The sequence below is a fragment of the Podarcis muralis genome, chromosome 10 (assembly GCF_964188315.1).
Source record: "Podarcis muralis chromosome 10, rPodMur119.hap1.1, whole genome shotgun sequence".
In the NCBI taxonomy this organism is placed as follows: domain Eukaryota; kingdom Metazoa; phylum Chordata; class Lepidosauria; order Squamata; family Lacertidae; genus Podarcis; species Podarcis muralis.
Genome location: NC_135664.1, coordinates 41,594,103 through 41,615,823, shown reverse-complemented (window position 1 = coordinate 41,615,823; position 21,721 = coordinate 41,594,103). Strand labels below are relative to the sequence as shown.

Sequence of the window (21,721 nt, the reverse complement as noted above, 5' to 3'; positions counted from 1 at the left end):
GTGCCTGATCACCTCATCTGTCTCCTGAGAAATCTCTATGTGGGACAAGAAGCTACAGTTAGAACTGGATATGGAACAATTGATTGGTTCAAAATTGGGAAAGGCGTACGACAAGGCTGTATATTGTCTCCCTGCTTATTTAACTTATATGCAGAATTCATCATGCGAAAGGCTGGGCTGGATGAATCCCAAGCCGGAATTAAGATTGCCAGAAGAAATATCAACAACCCCAGATATGCAGATGACACAACCTTGATGGCAGAAAGTGAGGAGGAATTAAATAACCTTTTAATGAGGGTGAAAGAGGAGAGCGCAAAATATGGTCTGAAGCTCAACATCAAAAAAACGAAGATCATGGCCACTGGGCCCATCACCTCCTGGCAAATAGAAGGGAAAGAAATGGAGGCAGTGAGAGATTTTACTTTCTTGGGCTCCATGAACACTGCAGATGGTGACAGCAGTCACGAAATTAAAAGACGGCTGCTTCTTGGGAGAAAAGCAATGACAAACCTAGACAGCATCCTAAAAAGCAGAGACATCACCTTGCCAACAAAGGTCCATATAGTTAAAGCTATGGTTTTCCCAGTAGTGATGTATGGAAGTGAGAGCTGGACCATAAAGAAGGCTGATCACCGAAGAATTGATGCTTTTGAATTATGGTGCTGGAGGAGACTCTTGAGAGTCCCATGGACTGCAAGAAGATCAAACACATCCATTCTTAAGGAAATCAGCCCTGAGTGCTCACTGGAAGGACAGATCGTGAAGCTGAGGCTCCAGTACTTTGGCCACCTCATGAGAAGAGAAGACTCCCCGGAAAAGACCCTGATGTTGGGAAAGATGGAGGGCACAAGGAGAAGGGGACGACAGAGGACGAGATGGTTGGACAGTGTTCTCGAAGCTACCAGCATGAGTCTGACCAAACTGCGGGAGGCAGTGGAAGACAGAAGTGCCTGGCGTGCTCTGGTCCATGGGGTCACGAAGAGTCGGACACAACTAAACGACTAAACAACAGCAACCATGTTCATATGGTGGTACGCTGAAGTGACTGCAGCATTGCCTAAAGGAAAAATAAGATGAAATGTGCAGCAGCTAAAAGAGTGATGCTCTGATGCAATAGTAGTTCCAGCTTGCATGCAGAAATATTGATGCATGCTTAGCACTGCGTGGGGCTGCCCCTTACACTTCAGCATGGAGGAATGAGGTAGCCACAGATTATGTGGAGCAATCTTGAACATCCGATCCCTGTGAAGCTTCAGAACACGTCCTAACTGGTTTGCTCTTGTGTAAGCTTTCAGAGGCAACGGACAGCAGTGCCGTCCATCACACCATGGGGCAATGATATGATCGGATGGAACTTACTACAGCGCCTCTTTATGCTTGCACAACACCCCATTGCACTAGCAAGTAGTCAGCCCCAAAATACTCTTTGCAATGAGAACGGGATGCAAATGTTAAAATAAGTGATTAGAAACTGTCCGTACTATAAATATGCAAGTCTGCTTGAACTTGTGATGCCACATGCTTAAAGATCAGTATATATCTTAATGCAGTGTAGCAAGCAAGCTAAATACAAAGGGATGTACCACAAGAAAAAGGAAGTTATCCATAATTCTGAAGTCAGGAAATTAGTTCTGAGGAACTAAAACTAATGGTTTTGCAATGCATGGTCTTAGCACAGAAATTTCAGCATTGTAGATGAATAATCAACTCATGCAGAAAGCAAGATTAAGTAAGCAACTGGCAATGAATATAATGCTTTTCATATGAATCTAACACAAGTAAGACCATTAATTTCTATAACCAGGTGTGTGTGTGTGTGTGTGTGTGTGTGTGTCTGTGTGTGTCTGTGTGTGTCTGTGTGTGTGTGTGTGAGAGAGAGAGAGAGAGAGAGAGAGAAACACAGTTTCTTAATTTTCCTAAACTAGCATATATTTGAACTGATAAAAGGGCCTTAAGAGAGAAGAGGCTTCCATTTACAGTGGTACCTCGGGTTAAGTACTTAATTCATTCCGGAGGTCCGTTCTTAACCTGAAGCTGTTCTTAACCTGAAGCACCACTTTAACTAATGGGGCCTCCTGCTGCCGCTGTGCCGCCGGAGCACAATTTCTGTTCTTATCCTGAAGCAAAGTTCTTAACCTGAAGCACTATGTCTGGGTTACCAGAGTGTGTAACCTGAAGCGTCTGTAACCTGAAGCGTATGTAACCCGAGGTACCACTGTACAAGTTTCTCAGTACCCAACACCCAGGAAGAGAATCAGATGCCCATATCCAGGCCCTCCTTCCCCACAGTGACTTCACTTCAGAGAGGCATAAATAACCAATGAAATGAACACATGACAGAGAGAGCATTCTATTGACAGGTTGTATGATAAACTTTATATTACTGCCCTACTGGGGAAATGTTACAAAATGATACAAAAATTACTCAAAGTAAAAAAAAACACCAGACTTAACTCTTTACCAGAATTTTGTGTGTGTGTGGCATCATTTTATTTCTTACACAAGGAAGCCAAAAGCACCACATATCAATTTTCAGTGCCCTACATCTCAATCTGGCTGCCTCGAGTTTTCTTCTGTGCTGAGGACTCCAGTATAACATGGATTTTCAGACCTGCGCACAGATGTACCTATACAGATAAAAGAATAGACTAGTTTGTCTTTTGTTGTTGTTGTTGTTTATATTTGTAATTTGTGGCTAAGATCAAGTGTAGAACCTTTCCTTAAGAAACAAATGAATACAATTTTTTAAAACAAGCAGACCTGATCCAAAGATCCATGTGGTTATCTATGAGCTGGGCACATGCAATCTCTGTATGTGCTAACAATCAATGGTTTTAGGAAAAATTATAAGGGTTGATGCTTTTAGATATGTTGTAAGCTGCACAGAGTGGCTGGTGAAACCCAGCCAGATGGGTGGGGTATAAATAATAAAATTATGAATTATTATTATTATTATTATTATTATTAACGGAAGAAGAGTTCCTCTCTACATTCAAGTTCCATCCCAAGCCACTCCAACAGGTGAGCCACACAGTCCAAGTGGACAGTTGGAATCAACTATCCATTTGCCACGATTGTGAACACTATTCATAATTAATAATCCACAATTAATTTTCATCACCGGTCATAATTATAAATTTTGAAAACACAGCAGTCTTGCAAAATTCCTCCATCCCTGATGAAACAGGATGGCACTTATTTAATCAAGTAAAATGCGCTAGCACTAAATCTCAATCTAAAATATGAATTCATTTAATGATGCCACCCTAGGTTTCCTGTAATCCCTTGAGGTATGAATAATGAACTTCTATTAAAAGGCTGCTTTTCAGCTTAATATCATTAGCCATTGCTGTAAGCATTGCGAGTGCAAAGCCGTGGGCACTTACTCTACAAGCAGAGACAAGTATTAATAAACCAGTAGGTGAATTGTACATGTTCGAAATAGTTGCTGTATACTGTACTGTATTATATATACAGTATAGACAGGAAAGGAAGGGGAAAAAACATAGCACCTCCCCGTCGGGGAATCGAACCCCGGTCTCCCGCGTGACAGGCGGGGATACTCACCACTATACTAACGAGGAACCACTTGATCAACCCTCTTCCTCTGTCAATTTAAATTCTTCCTCCGGAGAATTCGCGGCGTGCCATAGGATAACCGACCCATCCAAACAGAAGCCATTGAACGAGGCTTTCCCGTAGTGGATTGTGGGAGTAGTAGTCCGCCCTCCGTATTTTCCTTAGGCTCTCCCCATCTAAAGAACTGTCTTTCCCAGAATCCCTTTCCTTTGACCCCGCCTCACGAGGCGGGGCCTGTGGCCGGCAGGCCGGCTCTTAAGCGCCGTGGGCCGGCTGGCGTGAAGGCGAGAGCGCAGCCATGGCCGAGGCGGACCCCAGCTCCTTCGCGTCGCCCGGCTGCTGCCGCACCCACCACCTGCACCTGCGCTGCCGCGTGGACTTCGCCAGCCGCTCGCTGAGGGGGACCGCGGCCCTCACCGTGAGGGCGGAGAGGGACAGCCTGCGCCGACTGGTAACTTCTTCCCTAGACGGGCGGGGCGCGGGGCTCTAGGTCTGGAGGGAGAGGGGAGGACCGGCCGCCCTCCGTCGTGGGGCCGGCAGGAGCGCAGGCCCCTCTGTGGGGCGGAGGGCGACGGAGGGAAACCGGAAGGGACCCCTGGGAAGCCGCACCTGCCGCACCGGCTGGAAAGTTACTAGGTGACACCTTCTCCTTTGACGCCTCCTTCGTCCCAAGATAATCTCTTTCTCCCTCCTCCTCCTACCTGTGGGCGCGTTTATCTTGGAGGAACCCAGCGGAGCTTCCTTTGGAGCAGTGGTTCCCAACATTTTTTTGGTCATGCCCCTCCTAAGTATATCTAAAATCCTGATCCCCCCCCCCCCCGGTGACATATAATTTATTATTCAAAAATTGAACTCCTATTCCTGTGGAGTAAGCCTAAAAAAGGCCACTAACTTGGTCTAAACAAGCTTCCAAATTGCCCCCCTTAAAAATCAAATTGTCCCCCTGTGGGGCATGTGCCCCGCATTGGGAATCACAGCATTGGAGGAAACGGGCGTAGGGATTGTGCGCAAAGTTGGCTTGGGCTTCTGTTTTAAGTTGGTTTGTCTTAAGCAGATGCTCTGAGGCTGGCGACTTTCTCTCGTGGCTGCAGCATTTGCATTTTGTTTCCTTGAAAGTTGTACTTTGTCACGCTGGTATGGTAGGTGCTTGCAAAAGCAAGTTCCTCAAGGGCTTCTCTCTCTCTCTCTCTCTCTCTAAACTTAAGTGGCCGAATCCTTGATAAAGAACTGGCGGCGATTGCTAAAGTCTTTCGGTTGATTTGAAGTTGGAGAGATCGCTGGATGTTCTAAATTGTAAACAAAGGTCCAAGTCAAGTTTCTCGGTAAAGGGAATCAAGACTTGCATACCAGTCTGTCAGTTTCTGGGATATTGTCCCTAATGATTACACAATATCCAAAAAATACTTAATGCACTTCAGGGACTGATATACTTTACTTGGTGCTGCTGTTGTTTAAATAAATGTATGATTCATAATAGTTTCTTCAAGTTGACTCTCCTGGCCACAGAAATGGGTTACACCCGGCCAAAAAAAATCCTACGTGTCTTTCTTTCGTCAGCTGTTTAGTACTTTGGAACAATGCCAGTTTCTGTTATTTGTAAGTACTTGAAGGTACAGAGACTTAAGGTTGTGGAATGAACAGAACATTTTAAGTGAAATACAGCTAACTCTAGATACTGTGTTTTCCTACATCTTAAAAACAGATGTAGAAAACTGGCCACAACATAGCTGCAGTTGTGTAGCTCTGAAGCATATACGGTAATTGTTTGTGCTGTGCAGATAAAGCTTTGCAAGATGCTTGTCTTGCATTCATATAGCACCTAGAGATTGATAGCACCGACTGTTCTGAAAATGGAGCTGGGCAATGCAATCAAGTGCTGCTCATTCCCCTTTGTCTTGGCAACATAATCCTTTTGCATGACTATGAGGAAAAGCCTGTTAATAAAATGCAAGGAAAGGCTGGGCTACATTTTTGAGCCTTTGTAAATGTCTGCTTCTCTATTTCTTTGGGAATTTATGAACAGATAGAATTTATACTTGCCATTTGGCCATTTAAAATATTGAGTATATTGATTCAATTTCCAATATATATTAGTGTGTTTGTCAATAATAGCTCATGAACTCACTTACAGGTTTTGGACACAAAGGATCTAACAATACACAAAGTGGTTGTCAATAAGCAAGATGCACAATTTGTTCTTGGGGAACGTCATAGCTTCAAAGGAGCACCGCTGGAAATCACACTACCTTTTGAGTTGGGAAAGTATGTGTGTTCAGTTTATCCCCCTTTTCTGGTCCCTTGATGATCTTATTTTAAAATGTGCTAGATTAAGAGGCCATGTCATGCTAAACTAGCAGTTGTGCTTGTGTAATATTGTAGCATATGACATGATGCCAGACTTGCAGAAATTTGCTTAAGTGTCTAGCAAAATACTTACTTTGGGCCCGTATAGGTTTTTTTCTTGCTATAAAATCAGATAAGACTTGTTCCTTGAGGTAGTTATGACTCATTGTCCTGAAATTCTAATATATACCAGTCAATGTATTTGTGAGTTGGGGCTACTGTTGCTCAAGCACGAACAACTTTGTAGTTGTTTGAATGAAAGATTATTTGCCCACTACATACTCTTCATTAACATAATTAAATTGCTTGGCTGTTAAAATTTTAAGAAAACGGCTGCCTAATTTTATCCCTAAATTTGCAGTTACAAATTTAAAAATTAGAACTTTCCAAAGATGATGGAGGTATCACATCTGACCTGTTCTCAAAAATGCACACTATTCCAATATTCACAGGGGTCAAGATGTGGTTGTAGAGATCACTTTTGAAACGTCTCCAAGGTCTTCAGCTCTCCAATGGTTCACGCCAGAGCAGACATCGGGGAAAAGGCACCCATTTCTCTTCAGTCAGTGTCAGGTGAGCAAACCATTGTTTTCCTTCTCTGCTATGGGCAACCTTTTCCCACATGTTATTTATAGTTTTGTGTATCCTGCACTGCTTCCACTTGGCCAAACGGTGCCTGTCAACTGAAATCACTTGAGCCAAGACTGTCTGCCACAGACTCTCTTAAAGTACCGGTATATATCATACAATCTTACAGTGTGTTGGGGGAGTGAGTAGCAGTCTGTAAAGGCTCTCGGGATCCCATTGTGTGATAACTCCCCATTGCATAGTGGGTACATTGGCTGGGTGCAAAGGCATAAAAGGCCTCAGTTATATTGGAGCTGAGGAACTGATCTGGTTCTTGCATATCTCAAGAAATTGCACATTCTTTTAGAAGTTTTATGACCTGGTGGCTAAGAGAACAGGGTCATTGTGTCTTGCAAATCTTGTGTACTATCTTCTAAATGTCAGACATTTATGGTTCAACACATTTGTATGAACTATAATACTAAGTGCAACTGTTAATAGGGTTGTTATTCTTTACCAAAGGTCAGAAATAAGCTGATAATAGTGTTGAACAAGATTTGCAAAACGAAATCGTTTTGATACTTAGAACATTAAACCATTTAATTTCCACCAAAGTCAATTGATAATGGAGGTGCTGTCTAGACTTTCCCTGTGGTCTTCTGGAGATGAGCAGTAAAGGGAGAAAACTTTACCCATTTCCTAAAGTCCTTGTACTGGGGTATGAAAATAACTTAGTAGAACCATTCCTGTAAGGAGCTTGCTTTAGATCGATCCATTAGGTGCAGGATGAAGCAGATGTAGGGTGTGCTACCAGGTAAATTCAGAGATGCTCATAGAATTACACAGGAACAGATATGGTAGGGAGGGGAATGCTTGATAGTTGCTGAATTTTTGGATAAAACACTTTTTTGGGGAAAAGTCTAGGAAATTTCCTGTTCAGTTTTTTCCAGAAAACCCATATCACTGGTTACTGCCTTTTTATGATTACTTGGAAGCATGTATGTTGTATAAAGTTCTGGAGGGTGCTCTGTTATGACATTTTTTGAAGCAATGTTTATAATGTGGTGAGGCAATCTCAAATAGTACATGTGCTTGTGATCTTACTGGTCCACTTGCCTTTCAAACTTCAAATTGCCTTCTAAACTTAGGGGCATTTGATTGGTGGACTGCATTAGGGAATGTGAAATGTATATATGAATTTGAAGCAGGCACATGAGCCTAATTAAATTGTGCCTAGATGTGGTTACTTGGGGGTATTATGCTTTTAATGGTAGCAGTGTAGTGCAAAACTTAAATGTAATATTTAAAAAGTGTTCCTTGTGCATTACTACATTTGCCTGTAAGAATAGCAACCTGTAATCTGTGTCACTTTGTTTTTTAGGCCATACACTGCAGAGCTGTTCTTCCCTGCCAGGACACTCCTTCAGTGAAGCTAACATACTATGCAGAAGTAGGTGAACCTGAAAGCTCTGTACCCCTGAGGTGCAAACTTGGCTCTCTTATTTAGCAGTCTTGCATAATCTCAATTAGTGCATTGGTATTCATTAAAACCCTGCCACCAAACTATGCAACTTAAGTGAACATGCAGACAAAAAAACCTGAAAATGTATAGCGAAAAACTCTTGCATTCTTTGCCGGTACCTGATTGTGTTATTTTGTTCGTAAAGCTTTGGTGCACAAATTTAAGTGTCTCCTACTTTATAAGATTCCAGCTGGTTGTCTTATCATGCTCTATCTGGAAGGTGTCACTGTCTTTCAACAAATAGATGGGGTTTGGAGAACTAGGTGTTAGTACAGGCCCAGGTGCTGATGTCACTTGCGCATGTCGCAAGGCGTGTGGACGCCCAATGGTGTGTGTGCGCAGGGCCGCTGTAGAACTTGGGGAGGCTTGGCCGCCATGGCCCCACATAGATGGTGTGCCTGTACAGACCAAACAGTAAGATTCTTGCTTAATCAAACTTGTCCATTTCTATAAATCATGGCTTATGAAGCCAGGATAGTTATTTGATCTGGAGCCACTCTTGAATATGCAGAAAACCAGTTGGTTAGCCTTCATTGTAAGAGGGCGCCATGGGATAGGTTTTGACAGATTGAATTTGCAATGTTAGAAATAAAATACCTTGTTCCATGGAGGATGGCCCAGCAGGTGAGAAACCCTGCCATCTAGTGTCCAAAGGCAGGAAAATTGACTTCTGGAAGCAGCTGGTCTTGTGCGTCCCTTTTCCTGCCTTTTGTCCATGGTGGCTTCTCTTTTTAGCTTCAATTTTTTTCTTTCAAGTGGATTTTTTCCCTTTGACTGCTTCTCTCTCCTAGGTTTGGGTGAGTGTGGAAGAAATGTTTGTATATAAAAGTGACTGTTTGAATCCAACAAGCACATGTCAAGCTGTCTGTTTGTTCTAGTACTTGGCAGAAACTGCTTAGGATTCATAACACAGGAATCTTAACAAATCGGCTAAAGTAAATTGGCTGAGAAGTTGTTTTTCCCACTATAAGCTTACAGTAAAACCAATTTCTATCTTCAGGGAAATCCTTAAAGAAAATGTTGCTAAATAAAGGAGGCTTGAAGATGTTTGTTTTCCCAGCCCAAGGAAGCCAAGCTCTCTGGCTTTGAAAACTTTCTTCTGAAATTGTACTTATGCTCCATGACATAAGTCCTTTGAACAATTGAGCCATTCAGTAAGCTGGGCAGAGTTTGATCTATTTGCTTATCATCAGACTTGCATGGCAAATTTGCATCAGATAATTAGGAACATATGAAGCTGCTTCATACAGTCTCAGAATTTGGGTCCATCTAGCTTAGTATCGCTTGCATCAGGGGTGGGGAACCAGTTTCAGCCCATAGCCACATTCCTATGTGGACAACCTTCCGTTGGCCACATGCTAGTGATTGGCAAAAGTGGGCAGAACAACATTGTGAATGTTACCTTTGCACAGTAAGCTAGTTCCTTTATACTTTTACATCCCTCTCTATCCTCCATCCATGAAAGCTTTATCAGAGCTTGAAGACACATTCCAACAAGGCAAAAACAGTCAAGGAGGTTGCAGCGAAAGTCTGGTCAGGGGTGATGCTCAGGAGGGTGTGGCTTGGGGGTAGTTCTCCTAGCATTCAGACAAGTGACTCTCCCAGTCCTGCCTGGAGATTTCAAGGACTGGACTTGAAATTGTAAAGCATGTTCTCTTTCACTGAGCCACAGCTTCTTCCCTAAAAGAATGGGCACACTGACAGCAGTCACTTGGCTGCACCTTCAACATCTCAGACTGATCTGGGACCTGGACAAGGGTTTCTGGAGGGACCCGTGGGATAATTATGTATCAGTAGAGAATGGCCACAGACAGGTTTCATGTAAATTAGTTGCCAAAGCCTGCACCTCAGCAGCAGGAGCCGTGGGGAGCCTTGAACTCATTGCTTTCCTAAACCTGAAAACAAAGAGGATCTGGCAGGTGACAAGTCATGTATAGACTGGACCACATGGCATCTCCCCAATCTGGCCTTAAGAAAAATCTGGGAAAAGTAGGCATGTATTTCCAAGATCCATGCAAATATCATAGTTTGGATAAAAGGATTAAGGATGCATGCATGAAGTACATTTTTTTTTAAAAATGCCCTTCTTCCTTCGTTCCCACTTCCTTTAAATTCCTATAAATGTTAATTATTATTGATACAAAATACCAATTCATGTTACTATGTATCATTTCATATCTGCAGTTATTGCAATAATTTTGGTAGATACACTTTGATACAACTTTCTTACTATATTCAGAAATGTTTATTTTAATTTTATGTAATTGTTGCATGTCATATGCTCTAGTGTAAACAAAGGTAGATGGATATATCAATGCTGCAGTCATGTTAAAAAGTTTAACGCTGATAATGAATAAAAACTGTTACCAAGAAAAAGAGGGGAGGTTAGGAAAGAAGAATAGCGTAGGCAGGATCTTGAGGGTACATGTTGCAGCCACACTGCTGAACCCAAGGAGGCCTGGGCATGACCAGTGCCTGCTGGGAAATCACTGAAAAATTCCATGTGCACCACTTTGAATTCTGTAGTGGAAGAAGATGGGCGATAAATGTTACCAATAAATAAAGCAAAGAACATTTTACAACCTAGTCTCATGCAAACTGTCTATGCTGCAGCCTCAACCCAGCAACTTTTCAAGTTGCTGCGGTGTTGCTGTTTGTGTAAATTGCACCTTAGAACACACTTAAAACATTCAAGGGTATAATTTACCCTTGCCTATAAAGAATGCCGTAAGAAACAGATGGATATAAAGTTAAGCTTATTGGAAGTCAGAATCTCTTGCTTACCAGCCCCAGACACTTTATTACCCATAACCAGATGGCAGAGTGACAAGTTTTGCATCATTTGTGCCAGATTTGTCATGATAAGCACTTAAATGGCTGAAGAGGGAGGTTGTGAGAATGCAGTTTCAGCACTTAGAACTCCAGAATGTGGAAACTGCTGTGGCATTAACATAGCTGACTCAACATTTTAACATCAAATCCACATGTTCTCCTTGAGAGTATCTTTTTTTATGCATTGCAAAACATATAGGAGGTTGCTTTTGTCAGAAATCTGGAGACAGATATGTTGGTGGTTGGTTGCTCAATGTTGGGTGCAGGTTCCCAGGCCTCTGTCTTATGGGCTGTTAAGCCCTTGCACAGCTTTTTTTTTTTTTTTTAAAGAGTTGATGGGGGGAAAGCAGGCCAGGACCATGGGAGGCAGTTTTAACCTTTTATCCTCTGTCACACTTCCAGTCTAATTTGGGGCAGAGGACCTGCAACAGTTCTTACCTGCCAGAAAGTGTTTTACTGTCCACACAGCACTGCTCAAAGTGTACATCTTATGGGTGTCTTTTTGCAGGAAGAGTCAGTGCTCATTCTCTCCAAGAGATCAGTATGTTACAGGGAACCAAAAGATCAAAATTGCACATTGGCATGTGTTACTTGTGATCAAGTAACTTGATGTTTGTCATGACACCGGGGAATGTGTCACTTAACAATCTGAAAAACCCAGGTGTGAGCACGGCAGAAAATAAGGGGAGCTTTCAGGTGAGGCGAGAAGTGAATTATTTCTGAGCTGCACTGCTACAGAATTGTTATTCTAGGGTATCATTGCCTGCAAGGTGTGCAATAGTTAACATATTAAATTAAAAACAAATGTATTTTTGTACTTCACTAGATATCTGTTCCGAATGAGCTGGTGGCACTTATGAGTGCCAAGAGAGATGGAGACTTGCCTGACCCAGAAGAAAGCACAAGGAAGATATACCGCTTCATACAAAATGTAAGCCATTATGCACTTTCAGCCCACATAATGTAGATATGCATCATTGCATGGAGCAATTGGATAACTTTGGCTTCAGCCTTGTAGGTGCAAAATATGTGACATGTAGCACTGTTATTGTTTCTATTATTTTTCTCTCCTTTGGGGTTAGGTTCCAATACCCTGCTATCTGATTGCTTTAGTTGTTGGTGCTTTGGAAAGCAGGTGAGTATTACTCAATAACTGTAGAAATTCCTCGATTTGTAAAGTGTAGCAATTGCTTGAGCCTGCCCTCTCTCAAGGGCTCGAGAGTGGGCTGCAGCCTATTTATCAATATTACCACAATGTCACTTTGGAGGACGGTAAAAATGATTCAGTAGGATTCATATCTGAACAGGAATCTGAAAGCACACTTCATCTGTTGTTCTACACTGGCTGCTAACAGAATATTATAGTTCAATCTAGCTTGGGACAGGCAAGACAACTTTCTACCTTTCTAATCACTTTGTATACAGTAAGAACGGGCTGTTTTGGAAGCGATTTCTAGAATTAGACAGTATTTCTTTTGTTGCTTCCTCACTGAAGAATATAGTTGAGCTCCTGGAAGAAGTAGAAGTTGCAGGTGCATGACTGGTACATGCACATTGTTTGGGCAATGCATCTTTGCATCAGTCCTTCCAGGTCACTCCAATTGTTGGGCTACAGAATAGTTAAATAAAGAGGAGTGTGAATATCATGACTAAGTATGACAAAGGCTGGCAGGGAGAACTTGCTTGCAAAAGGTAAAGTGTTGAAGAAGGGTTTGGTGAAGCCCTGTCACCTTCTCCTAATGCACAAACTCTGGCCAGGATATGGACTTATGTCTGCGCCAATTAAAGGAAATGTTCGCATCAGCTATTCCCTTTCAATAATGCTTTATACAGCCACTCGCTTGCCCCAGCTACTAAAATGTCTGCAAACGGCTGCATTGAAATTTTCACTAAGAAATAAGCAGAAAGGAAATCCAAGATGGTATTTCTGGTTTTTCTGACTGAATTTTGTTCTTCAGAGAGATTGGCCCCAGAACTTTGGTGTGGGCTGAAAAGGAGCTTGTGGACAAATCGGCACATGAATTTTCAGAGGTTAGTGAAAATTATGATTATATGACTTTGGTATATTGTGCAAAGATGAATAGCTGGTAGAGGCGGTGACCATTTTAGGTATATCTAATTTACACGTAGTTGCCAATGCACAGGTCCTTTTGGACCTGGAAGAAGGCAGAATGGGCAGGGCTTAGCTGACATTTGTGGGTGCTGGGAATAGAGCCCCTGTGCGAAATGGCCATTACCTGTACTTAATTATTCCTTAGATGGCTGTACATTTTGCATAAGAAAAGCGAACTTGAGTGTTCTCCCAAGACCCTATGTAAAGCAAACATATAGCAAGTTTGAACATTAAAAGCTAATTGACTAAGCTGACTGCATTCCTCAGCTTCAAGATGGTCTCAGAGGATCACTCCACAACTGTCACCTGCATATAAGATGACTTGAAAGTGATTGTATCCTATCTCTATCACAGTTGTGTTTGTATTAATTCAAAATGCCATATTTGTGACAAGTTTGTAAGTTCTTTCCCACTTCTTAAAATATTAAGCCACTTGTATTATTTCCCCACTAATAATGACTTTACAGATTTCCTGAATTTCAAGTCAGGAGGGACTTGGTTTCTATTGTCTGAGTAAAATTCATTCTGTACGAACAGGTCAACTACCATCCTGCCTGTGATGTATCTTATCTCACTAATTGGGCATTACTTGCATATATATATTAGAACCTATCTCAGTTTACTGACCTCTTTTTTTCCAGACAGAAGCCATGCTGAAAATTGCAGAAGACCTAGCAGGTCCTTATGTATGGGGTCAGTACGACTTGCTAGTGTTGCCACCATCATTTCCATATGGTGGTATGGAGAACCCCTGCCTCACTTTTGTGACTCCCACATTACTGGTAAGTGTGTCTCCCTCTTATGGGTTATATTAGATAGCTTTCCTTAGGACATCACATTAAAGCCATTTAGAGTTTGGGACTTGCATGGTGGCTTTCATTTTGCTAAGTGACCTTAACTTAGCCTGAATTGGGAAATGATACTATATTAAGCTTTCATCTGTCATGGATTAGAGAGGTAACTTTTTGATCTCTGTTTGCTGCAGGCTGGTGACAGATCATTATCCAATGTAAGTATAAGTCCAGCTGTACTCAAGTATTTATACTGAAGGTGCTCTTTTCCCCTGAAATCTAAACAAGGTGCCTGAAACATTAGGTGCTATGTATGTTTTCTAAGCAGTAATCATACTTGGAATAGACGTAGACCCACTGAAATGAATGAAATTTATTTAAAATTTGACTAACATTGGAGATCACCTACTATTTCTCACTGTTTACTTGTCTTGTAAGTGTTTAAACTTCAATATTAAGAAACTGAAAATGTTGCAACTTTATAGAGTTCTGCACAATACAAACAGTCTGCTCAGTTAACACTTAGACCAACTGTTCTCAAAACATTACGTGAGTTAAAAAAGACAACAAATCATGGTGAATTAAAAAGACAACAATAACAGCAGTGGTAGTAGCCGCTGGAGTGGAGGTTGCTGGTGATCTGGAAACCAGATCTGTGGAGCCTCACTGGGATATTGTACATTAAACCTGCCTTTCTTGGAACAAGTGTGGTTTTATTTTTATGTTGTAAGTTTTGGGACCCTCTTCTGTGTGTGAGAAAGCCCAAAAAATGTATTTAGCGTCATGGAGTTGCTGGTGCTCCCCCATTTTTTTTAAAATAAAAAGGCTTCTCTATTGAAACCATAATAAAGCTGAAACCAAACAAATTTAACAATTTTAGGTTAGATGCCACTAAAATGTGTAACAAATTCAACAGTATTTTCATTTTGGAAATTGATTAATTTCAGTGGAGGCTAACCCAAGTGCCTCTATGAAAATAGAAGCAACTGCTGCATGGTTATTGCCATGTCTGCATGGGGACAGTTTAGGGCATCTTTGGCACCTAAGTGGCACCCTCCTTTCTGTTACGGATATGTGTGTTTGTGACAAAAGAGACCGCTATGTGCTTATGCCACTTCTATACATTTCAGGTTATCGCCCATGAAATTTCTCATAGCTGGACTGGCAATTTGGTAACAAACAAGACTTGGGAGCATTTTTGGTAGGTGAAATCCATGTGCTTTTAAGACATACTTGGCTTTTCTTTTGGTGTGTGTTTAACTCATTAAAAGATTTCTCTAATTCACAGAAATAATGACTTGTGCGCTTGGTGTTTCAGGCTAAACGAAGGACACACAGTTTACTTGGAACGTAGGATCGGTGGCCGGCTCTTCGGTGAGCAGTTCAGGCATTTCCAAGCTCAGGGAGGCTGGAGAGAATTGCAGAACACGGTGAGTGCTTCTGGTTGATTTGAAGAGTAACTTATACATAACTTCAGAAACACTGGGCTCATGTAAAATTAAGAGCAAATTTATTGCTTTTATCTGGTATTGCAGATAGAATTAATTTCTGCTCCATATTGCGGTAATTATCTTTAGGAAAGTTCTATCCTGCCTTTTGGCTTCTAAGGCAGCTTCCAGATTAAAACGCACAACTTCAGTAAAAATTGGAGGGAAATAAACAGTATATCAATTAAATAACAAAGCAGCAGTATAAGCATGGCATAAAATCATCCATGGGTAAGTTTTAAAATACATTCCAGTGCAGGAGATGAATTAGGATACAAATACTTTGTTATCCTCCGAAAACACACAAGAGGAGCAACCAGGCTTCTTTTGGGACGAAGTTCAGCAATCTGGTTGCTGGCAGGTAGAGTTCTGTTACAACTTACAAGCACATCAGTTTCCAGCAATATGTGTCTCTTTCTAGATAAACACCCTCGGAAGCACAAACCCTGTGACTCACCTGATCCCTAATCTGAAAGAAGTAGATCCTGATGTTGCATATTCTTCTGTTCCGTATGAGAAAGGCTCTGCTTTACTACTTTATCTAGAACAGCTTCTTGGAGGGCCAGGTATTGGTTAATTTGCTTTTAAATATGTGTGGCTTTTTTTCCTGTTGCAGCACTTTATTTCTGGTTAATGCATCTTATATGTTCCCAGATGTCTTCATTGGCTTCTTGAGGGCATACATCCAGCAGTTTGCATACAAGAGCATAGACACGGAAGACTGGAAGAATTTCCTGTACTCCTACTTCAAGGACAAGGTTAGGTGCTAATCTTCCAATTCAAGATGCTGGAGTGTAACCCCATCAAGAGCAGCCAGCCTCCGATCCCTTTGGCTATGCAACAAATGTCAGCAAGAGTTATAGTGTCATAGGAAAGTAAACTTCCGCCTAGAAAAAACTTGTACTGCAGGTACCCCTGTCTCCTAGAAGTTCCCATATTGCAGAGATATGTGTACCTCTCCTGATTCGCTGCCTGCTTACTTGTGTTTATCATGCAACAACAGTGTGAATTGAAAAGTTTAATCTGACAATGAGTCATTCTCCCCGCCTCCCCAAAAGTCCACTTTGCTGAATGATTTTTTGAGGGCTTAGTCTTCTGAAGTCTGTAGCTTTCAGTTTCACAACGCCTTCTCAATTATGCCATCTTTGCTGTGTCATCAGTGTGGCAAAATGCTGGTAGAACCACACATTACACTGTTATATGGAATTAAGCATGAAAGGAGTAGAAGAAACCTCAGATTTCCTAATTCAAGTTAGTCAAATCATTTCATTGTATATGTGATTCCCATTAAAATGATCAATGAACAGTTAAAAACAAATCTTCAAAAATATTGGAATCAATATGAGTTTCAAAGAAATAAAACACTTCCAAGATTTTGGGTAATTTGTTGGTCTGTTCATTTTAGGTTGACCTTCTTAACAAAGTTGACTGGAATGCATGGATGAACACTCCTGGCATGCCTCCAGTAAAACCAACGTAAGCACATAATCTTTTTCTGTAACATTTCTATTTGTTTTGAAAGAGCACCTCTGTATAATAATAATCATGTTTATTTAATTATAATATAATTTAAATTATTAAATATATAATTAGAGCTATTTATATAACTGAATTTATTAGAATTTAATATTCAATTATATATTTAATAAAAATATATCCTTGATTATATTAGATCCTTAATATAACCACTTTTCCTATTTTTAAATTTTTTATTTATAGTCAATTTTATACACACACACACACACACTTAACTTGATTTGATCCTTTTGGACTGGGGTAAGAAATGTTTTAAGTATGACTATAACCAATGATCTAAATGCAACATAAGCATGTCTCTTTCAATAATAAAAAATATTCCTCAAACACCTGCACAATTTTGGTTATGCCAATTTCTAAATGTGTCTGCTCTATAAAATGTCCCTTTAGACTTCATTTTCCATTTTCTACTGTTGGTTGTAACAGTAATATAGTCTATTCTATTTCTTCAAAGCCAGATGTGATCAGTGAGGAGTATAAAAGAGAGCTGCTCATAAACTATATTGTAGCAGCTGGCAAGATAGAATTTGGATATGTGCTCTAGATACAAATGTATGTGTTCTGGGTATGTTCAAGATACAAACATTTTCTAAACAAGACATACTCATTTTTATGTCTTCACCAGGTACGATTCAACACTGTCAAATGCTTGTGTTGCCTTGAGTCAAAGATGGGTCAAAGTGAGTTAATGTCGTGTTAAACATATGTTGAGTGAATTACTTGTAAGTGTTGTATTTTGCATTGTCTTTCAACATGCATAACTGGGGATTCAATGCAATGTAGAATTTAGTAAAGTCAATTTATAATTGAGGCAAACTTCAGGTTTTATTAAATTTTTTATTTAACTTCAGACTTCATATTTTTTTGACATGAGCTTGCAAACTTCTCTTACATTAGAGGCAGTAAATGTGGTATAGGGGGAGATAGGGTGTTGGAGGCTGGGCAGATCAGATAAAGAGAAGGGGCTATTGCTCAAAAGGTAAGGCATTTTCTGAATCTTCCTTCAGGGTCGTGGCTGCTGTCTCAGCCTGCCTCTCTAGTCTGGTGCTGTTTTAAGAACAAGTTAGTCATAATACAGTACTTTATTCATGATTTATGGATCGGGGCATAGATAGAGGTGGGTTGGGCTGATTTGATCCACTTGTGCCCATCTGGGTATCTACTGACACATTAGCTGAAAGGTCACTGTAATTCATAAGGATTCCATGCAGATAGCATTCCTCCCAAGAGAAAAGAATCCAGAGCCCTTGAGTTATTCTTTTGACTTTTATGTATCCAAATGAGGTTTCCTAAACAAATTAAATTCAAATCTTAACTGCTGGTGTTTAGAATCAAAGACAATATCCCCCTGTAATTTCTTAAAGGCCTGCTTCTCCAATTTCCTCCTAATTCTGCTTCTCTTATAGGCCACGGAAAACGATCTTGGCTCCTTCAGCTCAGCTGATATAAAAGAGTTGTCTTCACACCAGCGTATTGAGTTTCTTGCACTACTGCTGCTGGAGGTAAATATAGGCAAAAGGGTTTTTTTTACCTTTCAGGATAAACGTTTGTGGCACCATCTTGTTGCGTTTCCAAGTTTGTAGAGTGAAATTTAGGGGAGGTTGGCATCCGTTTGTCTCGAGAGCCAATGGAGGAGTGCTGTTGGAAGGTTTCAGTTCCTGTTGTGGCTATAGAGACAGATGCAGGAGAGGCGTGTTTTGTTGCAGCTGGGGCAGATGAAGGCGTCCAGTTATTAGTCATAGCATGTTCATTTCTCTCTTCCAATGACTGTTAGATCTTGTCATCTTAGTAGATAAGAGACTAAGTCTTAGTCGTACCTTGGTTCATGAACGCCTTGCAAGTCAAATGTTTTGGCTCCCGAACGCTGCAAACCCGGAAGTGAGTGTTCTGGTTTGCAAATGTTCTTTGGAACCCAAACGTCTGACGCGGCTTCCGCTTGGCTGCAGGAGCTTCCTGCAGCCAATTGGAAGCCATGCCTTGGTTTCTGAACGTTCTGGAAGTTGAAAGGACTTCCAGAACGGATTCCATTTGACTTCCGAGGTACCACTGTACTGCCAACTTATTGCTGTGCTTATATAGAATTGTAGAACCACTGTGGGATGTTGGTATCTTGTCCTACTGTTCTGACCACCCTGAACAGTATGCATGCACTTTGGCAGCAGACTGCAGAATGAGTGCCATTTTGTTGCTTACAACTTTGGTCTGTGTGTCATTTCAGAAACATGTGGTCCTATTGTGCGGGCACAATGGCTTCTTGCTTCAGGGGTGAACTCTAGAGCTGGCACAATTATTTAGAAGTGAAGAGTCATTGACTTGATGTTGCTTTTCTTTGTACCCCTTGTTTCATATTTTTAGAATCCTCTTCCAGTGAGCCATGTAAGGCGAATGCAGGAAGTTTATGACTTCAATGCTGTGAACAACTCTGAAATTAGATTCAGGTTTGTAAAATGTAGGAATATTCTGAAATTTTATAAATGTAATGGATTGATACTATATTGTAGTAACTTGTATTAAATCTGCAGTCGAATTGCGTGTTATCTATAAAATATAAATGAAAGCACAAGTACATAGAACTGAGCAGTGATGTGTGTGCCCATTCATACCTGAGGTTGTAGAACAACTGTGAAAACAAATAATCCTGTTTGTCCGTGATAGATCCCTGAAAGTAGTTTTGAATACTGTCCAACCAGGAACAGCTGGTTGCAAAGTTCTAAATTTACCTGTTTATTTAGAGATACATGCAAGCATGTGGTTTGTGGGGCCCTAACATCTTGCCAATGAGATCCAAATTCATTGAATAAGCAATCTTAGATGCAGAATAAAATATGCAAGCATTTTAAATATATATAAATTTAAAGATTATTACTTACATCTCACATTTCCTCCAAAGAGCAAAGGGTGGTATAAATGGTTTGGTCTTCACAGAATCCCTGTGAGGTAGATTAGACTGTGACAGTGACTGTCCTGCAGTATCCCAGATCCTAGTCCCAACTCTTTGGAGGCTGCTTGTTGTTAAACTTGATTTAGCTGACTAAAGGCTAATTCTGCTTTTCAGATGGCTGCGCCTCTGCATTCAAGCCAACTGGGAAGATGCCATTCCTTTGGCCCTGAAGATGGCTACAGAACAAGGCAGAATGAAATTCACTCGTCCTTTGTTTAAGTAAGACAATTACCTAAGCAGGCAGGCAGTGGTTCAATATAGGAAGTTCTCTGCATCTTACATGTTAAATATGTACAAAGTGGTTCTTCAAAGATAAATGGTACTTGTCTTGATTTTTTTAAAAGTCGTTTAAAAATTATTTTGTGGAATCTATTTCAGGGACCTCTATAAATTTGACAAATCCCGTGCTCAAGCTGTCAGCGCTTTCCATCAGCACAAGGCTTCCATGCATCCAGTGACTGCGATGTTGGTAACCAAAGACCTGGGACTCGACGGACAAACAGCCCAACCTTTGCAGGCCTAAGGATAAACTCCAATAAGAAAACGACTTTATTCTCCCCACTCCCTCCATGAAAAAAAATCATTGTAACTTGCATGTTTGATTACTGAACTGGCTTTCTGTTCTGATGCTGAATCAATAAGCGCCCCCCTGCCCCCACCCCTGATTATTCATGCTGGCATCTCAATCTTGTGCCTCATTTAAAATTCTGCAAAACCGGGAAAAAATAAGATATATTTTGACACTGCATTGGGCACTTCACCACAAGTAGCATTCATAGTTTTGCTACATGTACTGCTTTATTTGAAGCAATAAATCTTTTATGATAAATTGGATCGTCTTTCCATATATTTAATTGCCTCCAGTATACAGAGTAAAGGAAAAGGGACCCCTGACCATTAAGTCCAGTCGTAGCTGACGCTGGGGTTGCAGTGCTCATCTCGCTTTATTGGCCGAGGGAGCCAGCGTACAGCTTCCGGGTCATGTGGCCAGCATGACGAAGCCGCTTCTGGCGAACCAGAGCAGCACACGGAAACGCCGTTTACCTTCTACTTGCACTTTGACGTGCTTTCGAACTGCTAGGTTGGCAGGAGCAGGGACTGAGCAACAGGAGCTCACCCCGTCGTGGGGATTCGAACCGCCAACCTTCTGATTGGCAAGTCCTAGGCTCTGTGGTTTAACCCACAGCGCCACCCACATCCTAGTATACAGAGTACTGACATGCAAAAAGCTACTGTCTAGCCTTTGCATTCCCAGTGGTGGGTGGGACCAGAACTGGTGTTGGGTGTGAAACACAAACATGCACATGCTCTCTTCCCCCTCCATATATATACTCTCATGCATACCCTTCCATTCCATTCCCTTCCATTCCCTTTTGTCTCCATCCCCCACCAAGCACTCACCATCCAGCAAGCTGCTAGCCTGCAGCAATCCAGTTGCCATAAGGAAAAAGAGACGAAGAACCAGGCAGACACATGCAGATGCTAAAGGCCTGAGTATGCAACACAGTTGCTTTCCACCATGCTCTGTTGTGAAAGGGACCATGGCCTGAATCAGAAGGTTCTGCAGGCCTGATCTAGTCTCAAGGCAGCCCATTCTCCACCCCTCTGAGACCTTAACACTGGATGATAAAGCAGTTAAGTTTCTGAACTCCATTTGATCTCACTTGTCATGTTCTTTCCATGGAGGTACTTAAATCTATTTTATTGTATGTAAGCCACCCTGAACGTTCTTAATTGAAGTTTTATTTTTTTAAATAATGGCAACATCACTTTCCCACTGTTTTGGAAATTCATATTATCTGAATTCTGCCATATTTGTTACTTAAATTACCTTGTCTACAGAACCCTGAGTGGCTAACAACAAACAAGTATGAAATAGCAATAACATTTAAGACCTGAAAGTGCTACATAAATGTTCAAGGTCCTTTACATGTATCACCTAGTTGTAAGTCGGTGGTATCCTTTATGGCAGCATAAACACTATCCCCCCCCCCCATGCACTGCAGAATA

General features: G+C 41.2%; 1 protein-coding gene and 1 non-coding gene across 2 annotated transcripts; one reads left to right on the top strand and one right to left on the bottom strand.

Moving 5' to 3' along the window:
• Positions 1-3,512: 3,512 nt before the first annotated feature.
• TRNAD-GUC (transfer RNA aspartic acid (anticodon GUC)) lies at positions 3,513-3,584 on the bottom strand. The gene has a single exon. It is a non-coding gene; the product is annotated as a tRNA-Asp (tRNA).
• Positions 3,585-3,877: 293 nt separating this feature from the next.
• LTA4H (leukotriene A4 hydrolase) lies at positions 3,878-20,540 on the top strand. The gene is made up of 19 exons (XM_028747636.2): positions 3,878-4,030; positions 5,711-5,841; positions 6,375-6,495; positions 7,871-7,939; positions 11,670-11,774; positions 11,926-11,978; positions 12,802-12,874; positions 13,598-13,738; positions 13,942-13,965; positions 14,878-14,948; positions 15,066-15,177; positions 15,656-15,800; positions 15,889-15,992; positions 16,640-16,710; positions 17,396-17,450; positions 18,177-18,272; positions 19,126-19,208; positions 19,826-19,930; positions 20,090-20,540. The coding sequence occupies exons 1-19, from the start codon at positions 3,878-3,880 to the stop codon at positions 20,232-20,234; spliced, it is 1,857 nt and encodes a 618-aa protein (XP_028603469.2). The 3' UTR covers positions 20,235-20,540.
• Positions 20,541-21,721: the final 1,181 nt, after the last annotated feature.

Bases quoted from the DNA above. Each gene is read 5' to 3' on its own strand.
- LTA4H (XM_028747636.2), top strand. From the start codon at position 3,878: ATGGCCGAGGCGGACCCCAGCTCCTTCGCGTCGCCCGGCTGCTGCCGC. The intron at 13,966-14,877 runs GTAAGTATAAGT...TATACATTTCAG, and splicing joins GTGACAGATCATTATCCAAT to GTTATCGCCCATGAAATTTC. The intron at 16,711-17,395 runs GTAAGCACATAA...TGTCTTCACCAG, and splicing joins ATGCCTCCAGTAAAACCAAC to GTACGATTCAACACTGTCAA.